Source organism: Mixophyes fleayi, chromosome 5 (genome assembly GCF_038048845.1).
Source record: "Mixophyes fleayi isolate aMixFle1 chromosome 5, aMixFle1.hap1, whole genome shotgun sequence".
NCBI classification, from domain to species: domain Eukaryota; kingdom Metazoa; phylum Chordata; class Amphibia; order Anura; family Limnodynastidae; genus Mixophyes; species Mixophyes fleayi.
The window spans coordinates 8,552,642-8,565,015 of NC_134406.1; the positions used below are offsets into that span (position 1 = coordinate 8,552,642).

General features: G+C 45.0%; 1 protein-coding gene across 3 annotated transcripts in view; it reads left to right on the plus strand.

The window, feature by feature from the left end:
- The window catches only part of TRAPPC9 (trafficking protein particle complex subunit 9), a 456,795-nt gene that overhangs the window by 114,538 nt on the left and 329,883 nt on the right, over positions 1 to 12,374 (plus strand). For all 3 annotated transcript variants that reach the window (XM_075211675.1, XM_075211674.1, XM_075211676.1), the window contains exon 16: positions 1,524 to 1,676. In XM_075211675.1, coding sequence (XP_075067776.1) covers positions 1,524 to 1,676 — 153 coding nt within the window. The remainder of the gene's footprint in view (positions 1 to 1,523; positions 1,677 to 12,374) is intronic.

The following is a 12,374-nucleotide window of genomic DNA, read 5'->3' on the forward strand; positions in this document are numbered from 1 at the left end:
GTGAAAAACTTGTAATGTGTACCCAGCCTAGAATCGTAGTAATAAATATTACTGCAGGACATGGAGCTCGTATAGGGGTAAATCAGTTGTTTACTTCTAGCTAGATTCTTTATACTTACATATAGGTCAGTGTTGGCTGTGACACTCCAGGTGTTGTGAAACTACAAGTCCCAGCATACCCTTCCAGCAATAAGCTGCTATATATTGGCAGAGTATGCTGGGACTTGTAGTTTCACAACACCTGGAGTGCCACAGGTTAGCCAGCACTGATATAGGTGGTTGCCAGTAATATCTCCCACATTACTCCTTTGTCCTCATTTTATTCTGCTTTCCTCTACTTACCCTATACCTTGATGCTTAAAAGGAGCTAAACCCAAAAGCTCAAAATATACTTTGTTAATCATTATAATTTACAGGAGTCACTTACCTTTAGCCAAATGTCCATTTTGGTCCATTGTTAAGGATTTTCTGTTTAGTTTGTTCTACACAACACTAAAATGATGTGACTGTTCATATTTCCTCCTTCCCACTAGTACAGTCAGTGACTGGAGGGAAACTTCAAAGGATCAAACTATTAAGTAGTTCTTGCTTCAATCTAACTAACTGACCACACCGAAGCCACGTTTTCTTCATAGACTGGGTTTGTTTTATGACAACTGGAGTGATACACTCTAGTTCTAATCTATTCCAGGTTCTCTTTCAAACTCAGCCAGATATATGTAGGTTTGACCTTCCATTCTGTGTGCTATAATGAGTAGAGTAATGCCTTAAAATGTCTAATCATAAAGTAGTATCACAGTGCTAGCTAGGATATTTATCTAATAATAAAAGTATACCATTGAGAATGGCTTCTTCAGAGACATGTCATTATCCCTGCAGGAGTGTTGATATTGCGCTATAAATGACAGATTTAAATACGACTTTTCCAGCAGAGCAGTGAGTCCTTTGCAGAGAGCTGGAACGATAGATATTTATAAGAAAAGATATTATAGTATCAGTCAGATAGTTCTATTATGTTATTATCTTGTGTTATTCTGCTGTTGCACCCATTGGGGAGGAGGAGGGTGCAGTAAATCTGTCGAAATGATGGATTTTTGTACAGATTTCTTGCTTTGGTCTCTACCAGGTGTGTTACTAAACGGCTTTGTGCTGTCTCCTCATCTGAAACATTATACGTTTGAGCACCATGTGATACAAAGACACATTGTACTGGTTTGTCACTGCCAATAGGAAGTGTAATGACAAGTTGTGGAAATTTTGTAACAATGATGAATATATAAAATAGCCATTAAAAATAGAATAGAGAGCGGATAGGATTTATATTTGCAAAATTAGTGCTTTTGGGCCTGATGCATTAAGGAATGTAAATGCCGATCCGTGCTGTATTTTGCGTTAAATTGCACTGCGAATGCCTAGAGGTGGACTATCCATACCTGGGTATGCTCGCGTTGTATGCACATGTAATGTAATCTGTGTGTGATGAGGGTCGTACAGCTCATCTGTCTTTCTTCTGGTTTGTGCAGAGAAACTGTATGGTGACTTCCTGTCCTGGGACCTGGACAAGGCTCTCTCCCAGCTGCCCCTGAAACCGGGAAAAACGGCGACTTTCACCGTGTACATCAAAGTGAAGCTGGACTTCTCCAGTCAGGAAAACCTCCTGCAAGATCTAAACGATGGTAAGTCCTTAGGTCCTGTGCAATCTGTAACATTTGTGGTTTCTTCCTTCTTGTGTTGGCCGGGAAGTAACAAGAAACTTGTGGGCCCCATAGCAAGATTTTGAAGGGACCAACAAAGTTCAAGGGGCACCTTCCGCTTTCTCACCTTTCATGGTGGTCTGGCTGTCTACCTCCGCTCCTCCGCTCCACTTAGCACTTCCTGCTCAAAAATTTGGGAAGTTTTGCATGAGTCCTAACAAAAGTACAATCAAATGAGAAACTACGGGAAAGTAATAATGTAAAGTGACAAAGCTGTCTGCTTCTTATGTGGCTTCATAGACTGGTTTCTTATATTCTATCCAAATCCTTTCATCTGTTGTTCAGTTCTGGGATAAGGAAATAAACAACATGTAGTAAATTCAACCACAACCTGATTGATTAAATACATTTTATGGGCGATCCACCTCGTGAAATCTGCGGGAGAAAGAGGTGTTTGTATTTACAGGATTCGTTAATACTTGTATACGATTTTTCTTTTATAAGGGGTGGTTTTATATGACTAATAAATACACCTGTGTGTTTGGCATACGGAGCAGTTCTTTATTTACATTTCATGTATGTATATATCAAACGCCTTATACGTCACAACACCAGCGAATGTCATACAATTACCACAGAGTGGAAAATGTTAATTTGGGTACACACTATTGCATTTTACGTCGGATGCGATTTCTGTAACGATTTTACTAACAATGATCATGACGATTCATGTGTACACACCTGCACGATTTACCTTCAGATTTGTGATCTACATCCCTCATAACCATCTACTGAAAAGACAATGACTGTACACACTACAGATATCTGTCTACACTGCTGGTCATGACTGCGTACACACTGCCACATTTGCCAGATAATCGTTGCATTGCTGATCGAGACTTTTAGGAAGCTCGTAAAACCAAATCAACAGATGCGATGTGCTTTGGAACCATAAAATATGAATGTTGGAGCGTACACACGTTTGCACTATCTGACCACATAGTCATAAATCGTGTGACCTACGTGATAATTGCATAGATGTGTACCCAGTCTGCTTTTCAGCAATAGCTTCCAGTTTTGCATTAGGTAAGGTCTAACTATGTGCATGATGTTGTCACTCAAATGCTAATTTTCTTTATTTTTTTAGGTATTTACCATTTTTAATCTATTTTCACCTTTGTTTGCTGGAATTACCTGCTTAGTGTCCTCTATAGAAAGCAGAGGTAATGAGAGTTGACACTGCCATCATCTTGGTGGGGTAGAAAATTGGTGCTGACAACTGTATCATTGAGCGGTGATCCAAACTCTAATTTGCTGCTGGTTAATTGTTTTGTTTTTTTACACACCGTCATCTACACAAAAGTGTGTATTATATTTTGGACACTGTTTTGAAGACTTTTGGACCACCTTTTCTCAATACTACATGCCCACGTGGCATGCCTGCTTGGTAACCAATAGCAACCAATCGGATAATCGCTTTAATTAGTGTAACTTGTTCTAGAGTGTGGTAAGCTCATACTTAATTAGTACTTATGCTTTACAGCACGTCTATGGTGTTTAATTTTTTTTCCTTCTTTACATGTAAAGGTTTCAGAAGGTTGTCACAGTTAATGCATGCAAGGTTTAACCACGGGTGGCTTATTTTTGTCTATGCACATCAGACTTCCTGTATGTAAATATAAAATATATATATATATATATATAGTTTATTGACTGTTGCGTTTTAGGGATAGTGACTCTGTAAAAGACACATCCCTGGAATGTTTTATTTTGTTTGTTTTTTAAAAATATAATTTCTGAAATTCTTGCAGAATAAAACATTGTTTCTCGTTAATTGTCCAGTCCACAAATGGCCGCCACACCCAATCATGTCACCAGTTGCTAGTGAATTGATAGGCATCATTGTCCTCAGTATATTGGTTAGCTGACAAAATACATACTGTGGCAAGAGCCCGCTACTGCAGAAGCACACGCGAACAACTTCTTCCTTTTTATGGTGCTTTATTGTCAGGATGGTAAATGTTTTGACACCGTATACTTGCACAGCAATCATGGAGACCCTAAGCGCTAGCTATACATAGACCAGCTCTCTCTCAGGACCAGCCAGCTTTTCCAGCGTTGGTCTCAGTGAACAAATGGCACAAACAAGCTTTTATACATGATACTCCTCCCCCAGCCTTAGTTTGATGGACAGGTGACACACCCACCTTCTCTTTAAGAGAAAACACCCATCATTGGCTCTGTTTCAACTAACAGACACACCCTGTCTGTTTGCTGAGAGGAAGCAGCTTTTAAATCATGTAAGTTAACTAACTTTAAACTACACATAAGTCTTTACTTGGTTTAACCTGAATCTAGGTGCATAACTGTGCCAATGTCTTACTCTGCTTGTATGTTTTCTTTGCATATTGTCAGATAAATGCCTCCCTTTGTCACAATACGTACAGGATACATTTAGAAAATAGTGTACAATTTTCTTTATACACAATACATTGAGTACAGAATTGCCTTTGAATCTCTGGAAATAGACAAACTGTTTTATAGGCAGTTCTATTTTTTGCCTACAATACGTACAGGATCACCAGGGTATGAATGTGAAACACGTTACACTATCTCAGTCCATCTACTCAGTGTATGCAGGTATCTCTATTTACCATCATGCATAAGAACCTTCATCTTTCTACTTATGTTTTGCTGGTTCATTGCAGTCAGCACCGATAAGATCCATGTGCTGAGCTCGCTTTACCAACTTTATAGTGAATTATTTGTAATGTATATACATGATCTCTTATTTATGACACATTCCTAGATAGGACCTGCATTTCACTACGCAGTAATGCATTTTATTTATTTTATTTTTTTTCACTTTCTTTGCCCGCATTCATATATCATTAGAGAAGCCATTATAATCTCAGCTTGTTAAAGAAGCTTAATGTGCCTATTGTATAAATCTGACTTTCGGATGATAAAACGCCAGGAAAATTGTGCTTCTCTTTTTGCTCCTCAGCACCTCTGTTATAAATTGAATGCAGCATTAAACGTTGGCGAGGTTTTTATTCCGAGTTTGTCTGATCTATTGTGAAGTTGTCAAATCTTATTTTCTGTCTGCAGAGAACTGTGTATTTGCTGAATCTTGCAAAAGAAAAAGAGAAATCTATAGTCTTTACTTGTGTTTTCATTTTTTTTTCTTCTGCTCCCTGTACTGTTAAATTGCAGTTTTCAGCTTTTTGTTCTTTGTGGGGAGACAAACCTTGGATTTGGTGTAATGAGGACTGGGTGATACCACAGCTTTTCCTCCTATGTTTGGATCTTATCAAAGCTGTTTGACTTTATTTGGGACCGAAGAGAAAGCATAGGATGGATTTTATGGTGTTACCAATCTTCAGGGGACATGGGGGGGTCATTGATTTTAATTCCTTATGTTTCAATAGACCTAATTTTCTGTGGACTGCACCAATTTGGTGCCCAAAAGATACATCGCCTTTTGGAAAAAGGGCATTGTTTGGGTGGATCTGGGATGTGACCTTTTCTGTCCAAAATTTCTTCCACCATGTTTTAGAGATAACTGATTTTATTCTGTGATTATGGCTCTTTTCTTGTCATACAGTTAGATATGACAGATATTTATCTGTGAGCGCAGCTCATTTTGTGTTATCCAACGAGATGAGACTGATTTCTTCTGTTGCCACGCCTCCTTTCTTTTTATCCAATGGGACACCTTGCCGTTCTTCCACATGTTGTCGGCACCTCCACAGTTCCACTGCTGGTCGGCATAGTGCAGGATTATTGGAGCCACTCAGGAGACCTTTGTGGGAGATGCTGAAGACCATCACATGAATTGTCCTCTTTCCTCAGCCTGACATTCGGGGACCACTCCCCTGTCCAAAAGCTGTTGCTGTCCTGGATTTTGGAGGGATCCTTGATGACCGCACAGAACTGCTTCAGGAAGGTTGTAGTGTCACTGCCTGGTGTGTGAGGGTTCCACCTTGAAACCATCACCTGTCTCCCCTCCCCTGCATGCTGAGGGGTTCAGCTTTGGAGGACTCCTTGTTCAAGGACATTTTGTTCTGTCATGCCATCCACTTCTTTCATCTTCAGGACTACAGTCTGTCTTGTCCAAAGCTGGAGTCCTCTGGAGGGTGTCCTGTCTGGGCTTACCTTGGTCCGAAATTGAAGGGGCAGTTGGGATTGAAGAGCCTGACTCATGAAAAGCCTTGGCAGACATCTTCCTTGGAGGAGGAGGCTTAGGTTTTTTTCCCTGGAATCATATGGAAGTCGCAGTTGGAGAGAGGTCGCTTCTTGGAAGGTTTAGCTTTACACATTCTCTTCCCAGTAGGCGGGCTTTACACATTCTCTTCCCGGTAGGTGGGCAATGCAGATTCTCTTCCAGGTAGGCGAGCTATGCAGATTCTCTTCCCGGTAGGTGGGCTATGCAGATTCTCTTCCAGGTAGGTGGGCTATGCAGATTCTCTTCCAGGTAGGTGGGCTATGCAGATTCTCTTCCAGGTAGGTGGGCTATGCAGATTCTCCTCAAGGTAGGTGGGCTATGCAGATTCTCTTCCCGGTAGGCGGGCTATGCAGATTCTCTTCCAGGTAGGTGGGCTATGCAGATTCTCTTCCAGGTAGGTGGGCAATGCAGATTCTCTTCCAGGTAGGTGGGCTATGCAGATTCTCTTCCAGGTAGGTGGGCTATGCAGATTCTCTTCCAGGTAGGTGGGCTATGCAGATTCTCTTCCAGGTAGGTGAGCTATGCAGATTCTCTTCCAGGTAGGTGGGCTATGCAGATTCTCTTCCAGGTAGGTGGGCTATGCAGATTCTCTTCCAGGTAGGTGGGCAATGCAGATTCTCTTCCAGGTAGGTGGGCTATGCAGATTCTCTTCCAGGTAGGTGGGCTATGCAGATTCTCTTCCAGGTAGGTGGGCTATGCAGATTCTCTTCCAGGTAGGTGGGCTATGCAGATTCTCTTCCAGGTAGGTGGGCTATGCAGATTCTCTTCCAGGTAGGTGGGCTATGCAGATTCTCTTCCAGGTAGGCGGGCTATGCAGATTCTCTTCCAGGTAGGTGGGCTATGCAGATTCTCTTCCAGGTAGGTGGGCTATGCAGATTCTCTTTCAGGTAGGTGGGCTATGCAGATTCTCTTCCCAGTAGGCGGGCTATACAGATTCTCTTCCCGGTAGGCGGGCTATGCAGATTCTCTTCCAGGTAGGTGGGCTATGCAGATTCTCTTCCAGGTAGGTGGGCTATGCAGATTCTCTTCCCAGTAGGCGAGCTATGCAGATTCTCTTCCCAGTAGGCGGTTATACAAATTCTCTTCCCAGTAGGCAGGCTATGTAGTTTCCTGGTAGGCTAGCTATGCAGATTCCTGGTAGGCGGGCTATGCAAATTCTCTTCCCAGTAGGCGGGCTATGCAAATTCTCTTCCCAGTAGGCGGGCTATGCAGATTCTCTTCCCAGTAGGTGAGCTATGCAGATTCTCTTCCCGGTAGGTGAGCTATGCAGATTCTCTTCCCGGTAGGTGAGCTATGCAGATTCTCTTCCCGGTAGGTGAGCTATGCAGATTCTCTTTCAGGTAGGTGGGCTATGCAGATTCTCTTTCAGGTAGGTGGGCTATGCAGATACTTTTCCCGGTAGGTGAGCTATGCAGATTCTCTTCCCGGTAGGTGGGCTATGCAGATTCTCTTCCCGGAAGGTGAGCTATGCAGATTCTCTTTCCGGTAGGTGAGCTATGCAGATTCTCTTTCAGGTAGGTGGGCTATGCAGATTCTCTTCCTGGTAGGTGGGCTATGCAGATACTTTTCCCGGTAGGTGAACTATGCAGATTCTCTTCCCGGTAGGTGAGATATGCAGATTCTCTTCCCGGTAGGTGAGCTATGCAGATTCTCTTCCAGGTAGGTGGGCTATGCAGATTCTCTTCCCGGTAGGTGGGCTATGCAGATTCTCTTCCCAGTAGACGGGCTATGCAGATTCTCTTCCCTGTAGGTGAGCTATGCAGATTCTCTTCCCATTAGACGGGCTATGCAGATTCTCTTCCCGGTAGGTGGGCTATGCAGATTCTCTTCCCAGTAGACGGGCTATGCAGATTCTCTTCCCGGCAGGTGAGCTATGCAGATTCTCTTCCCATTAGACGGGCTATGCATATTCTCTTCCCGGTAGGTGGGCTATGCAGATTCTCTTCCCAGTAGACGGGCTATGCAGATTCTCTTCCCGGTAGGCGGGCTATGCAGATTCTCTTCCAGGTAGGTGGGCTATGCAGATTCTCTTCCTGGTAGGTGAGCTATGCAGATTCTCTTCCCATTAGACGGGCTATGCAGATTCTCTTCCCGGTAGGTGAGCTATGCAGATTCTCTTCCAGGTATGTGGGCTATGCAGATTCTCTTCCTGGTAGGTGAGCTATGCAGATTCTCTTCCTGGTAGGTGAGCTATGCAGATTCTCTTCCTGGTAAGTGGGCTATGCAGATTCTCTTCCCGGTAGGTGAGCTATGCAGATTCTCTTCCCGGTAGGTGGGCTATGCAGATTCTCTTCCCAGTAGACGGGCTATGCAGATTCTCTTCCAGGTAGGTGGGCTATGCAGATTCTCTTCCTGGTAGGTGAGCTATGCAGATTCTCTTCCCATTAGACGGGCTATGCAGATTCTCTTCCCGGTAGGTGAGCTATGCAGATTCTCTTCCAGGTAGGTGGGCTATGCAGATTCTCTTCCTGGTAGGTGAGCTATGCAGATTCTCTTCCTGGTAAGTGGGCTATGCAGATTCTCTTCCCGGTAGGTGAGCTATGCAGATTCTCTTCCCGGTAGGTGGGCTATGCAGATTCTCTTCCCAGTAGACGGGCTATGCAGATTCTCTTCCCGGTAGGTGAGCTATGCAGATTCTCTTCCCATTAGACGGGCTATGCAGATTCTCTTCCCAGTAGACGGGCTATGCAGATTCTCTTCCTGGTAGGTGAGCTATGCAGATTCTCTTCCCATTAGACGGGCTATGCAGATTCTCTTCCCGGTAGGTGAGCTATGCAGATTCTCTTCCAGGTAGGTGGGCTATGCAGATTCTCTTCCCGGTAGGTGGGCTATGCAGATTCTCTTCCCGGTAGGTGGGCTATGCAGATTCTCTTCCCGGTAGGTGGGCTATGCAGATTCTCTTACTGGTAGGTGGGCTATGCAGATTCTCTTCCCGGTAGGTGAGCTATGCAGATTCTCTTCCAGGTAGGTGGGCTATGCAGATTCTCTTCCTGGTAGGTGGGCTATGCAGATTCTCTTCCCGGTAGGTGGGCTATGCAGATTCTCTTCCAGGTAGGTGGGCTATGCAGATTCTCTTCCAGGTAGGTGGGCTATGCAGATTCTCTTCCAGGTAGGTGGGCTATGCAGATTCTCTTCCAGGTAGGTGGGCTATGCAGATTCTCTTCCCGGTAGGTGAGCTATGCAGATTCTCTTCCCGGTAGGTGGGCTATGCAGATTCTCTTCCCGGTAGGTGGGCTATGCAGATTCTCTTCCCGGTAGGTGGGCTATGCAGATTCTCTTCCCGGTAGGTGGGCTATGCAGATTCTCTTCCAGGTAGGTGGGCTATGCAGATTCTCTTCCTGGTAGGTGGGCTATGCAGATTCTCTTCCAGGTAGGTGGGCTATGCAGATTCTCTTCCTGGTAGGTGGGCTATGCAGATTCTCTTCCAGGTAAGTGGGCTATGCAGATTCTCTTCCCGGTAGGTGAGCTATGCAGATTCTCTTCCAGGTAGGTGGGCTATGCAGATTCTCTTCCCGGTAGGTGAGCTATGCAGATTCTCTTCCAGGTAGGCGGGCTATGCAGATTCTCTTCCAGGTAGGTGGGCTATGCAGATTCTCTTCCTGGTAGGTGAGCTATGCAGATTCTCTTCCCATTAGACGGGCTATGCAGATTCTCTTCCCGGTAGGTGAGCTATGCAGATTCTCTTCCAGGTAGGTGGGCTATGCAGATTCTCTTCCTGGTAGGTGAGCTATGCAGATTCTCTTCCTGGTAAGTGGGCTATGCAGATTCTCTTCCCGGTAGGTGAGCTATGCAGATTCTCTTCCCGGTAGGTGGGCTATGCAGATTCTCTTCCCAGTAGACGGGCTATGCAGATTCTCTTCCCGGTAGGTGAGCTATGCAGATTCTCTTCCCATTAGACGGGCTATGCAGATTCTCTTCCCAGTAGACGGGCTATGCAGATTCTCTTCCTGGTAGGTGAGCTATGCAGATTCTCTTCCCATTAGACGGGCTATGCAGATTCTCTTCCCGGTAGGTGAGCTATGCAGATTCTCTTCCAGGTAGGTGGGCTATGCAGATTCTCTTCCCGGTAGGTGGGCTATGCAGATTCTCTTCCCGGTAGGTGGGCTATGCAGATTCTCTTCCCGGTAGGTGGGCTATGCAGATTCTCTTACTGGTAGGTGGGCTATGCAGATTCTCTTCCCGGTAGGTGAGCTATGCAGATTCTCTTCCAGGTAGGTGGGCTATGCAGATTCTCTTCCTGGTAGGTGGGCTATGCAGATTCTCTTCCCGGTAGGTGGGCTATGCAGATTCTCTTCCAGGTAGGTGGGCTATGCAGATTCTCTTCCAGGTAGGTGGGCTATGCAGATTCTCTTCCAGGTAGGTGGGCTATGCAGATTCTCTTCCAGGTAGGTGGGCTATGCAGATTCTCTTCCCGGTAGGTGAGCTATGCAGATTCTCTTCCCGGTAGGTGGGCTATGCAGATTCTCTTCCCGGTAGGTGGGCTATGCAGATTCTCTTCCCGGTAGGTTGGCTATGCAGATTCTCTTCCCGGTAGGTGGGCTATGCAGATTCTCTTCCAGGTAGGTGGGCTATGCAGATTCTCTTCCTGGTAGGTGGGCTATGCAGATTCTCTTCCCGGTAGGTGGGCTATGCAGATTCTCTTCCAGGTAGGTGGGCTATGCAGATTCTCTTCCTGGTAGGTGGGCTATGCAGATTCTCCTCCCGCTAGGTGGGCTATGCAGATTCTCTTCCAGGTAGGTGGGCTATGCAGATTCTCTTCCTGGTAGGTGGGCTATGCAGATTCTCTTCCAGGTAGGTGAGCTATGCAGATTCTCTTCCCGGTAGGTGGGCTATGCAGATTCTCTTCCAGGTAGGTGGGCTATGCAGATTCTCTTCCCGGTAGGTGGGCTATGCAGATTCTCTTCCAGGTAGGTGGGCTATGCAGATTCTCTTCCAGGTAGGTGGGCTATGCAGATTCTCTTCCTGGTAGGTGGGCTATGCAGATTCTCTTCCAGGTAGGTGGGCTATGCAGATTCTCTTCCTGGTAGGTGGGCTATGCAGATTCTCTTCCAGGTAGGTGAGCTATGCAGATTCTCTTCCCAGTAGACGGGCTATGCAGATTCTCTTCCCAGTAGACGGGCTATGCAGATTCTCTTCCCGGTAGGCTGGTCATGCAAATTCTCTTTAAGTCGGCTTGAGTCCTCCAGTCTTCTTGCTCTCTCGGTGTTGGCAGCATACTTCTCTGCATGCTGTATGTGCGTTACAATATTCGGATCCATCTCGTATATGATAACTCTGCATTTTTGGGACGTAAGTCCTTTAATGTGATATTTGTCAGGACTTTGGCAAGTTTGATTCACACTTAGAGTCCACAGGTGACAAGAAAAAGGATTGTACAGTATAAAAAAGCCTGAAAGGAAGTGATTTTTCTCCCCGGCTGGGAATGACAGACACGGTAATTAGATCCAATTGTTGTTCTCCGCTTTCCCCTGTGGTCACGCGCTGTACAACAAAGGATTATTGTGGCTGTGAAATTCCTTTTCTAGTGTTAATGTTGTTGGAGTGTAATTTGTATAGCAGCCAACAGGTGGGACGCTGGCTTTGATCTACAAAACTTGCAAGGCAGCGTTTGATCATTTGTAAAGACCAATTTGTGCACGCTGTGCCAGGCTTCATTAATTTTGCCACAAACGGCAGCAGGGCGGCAAACAGAGCGACAGGGCAAAATGGCACAGCTCTATGGGGGTGACAGGGTTAAGTGAGAGATGAAAAGATCTTTCTGTGCACTTTGAACATTGTTCCTTTTGTCTGCATTAATTGTCAGTAAATGTTTTTGTGTCTTTTAATCTTGAATGTGTGCGGCATCGATCTGTGGACCCTTTACACTGAAGGCCCCTGATTCCCCGGTCAGCTATCTCCGTCATTGCAGTTTTCACACCATCATCATCATCATCATCATCACCATTTATTTATATAGCGCCACTGATTCCGCAGCGCTGTACAGAGAACTCACTCACATCAGTCCCTGCCCCATTGGAGCTTACAGTCTAAATTCCCTAATATACACACACACACACACACACACAGATTAGGGTCAATTTTGATAGCAGCCAATTAACCTACTAGTATGTTTTTGGAATGTGGGAGGAAACCAGAGCACCTGGAGGAAACCTATGCAAACACGGGGAGAACATACAAACGCCTCACAGATAAGGCCATGGTTGGGAATTGAACTCATGACTCCAGTGCTGTGAGGCAGAAGTGCTAACCACTGAGCCACCGTGCTGCCCATCCGGAGCAAAATTATATATGACGGATTAAACAATGTTTTAATAATGCAAAGTAATTAAAAAGTAATTTTGGTGGCGCTATTTGGTGGTATTCCTGGTTTTTGTGAGGGTACAAGTAGTTCGTATTTTTCCCCCTTAAACAAAATTCTTCTGAATCTTGGGTCAGCCCACGAAATGTCCTCT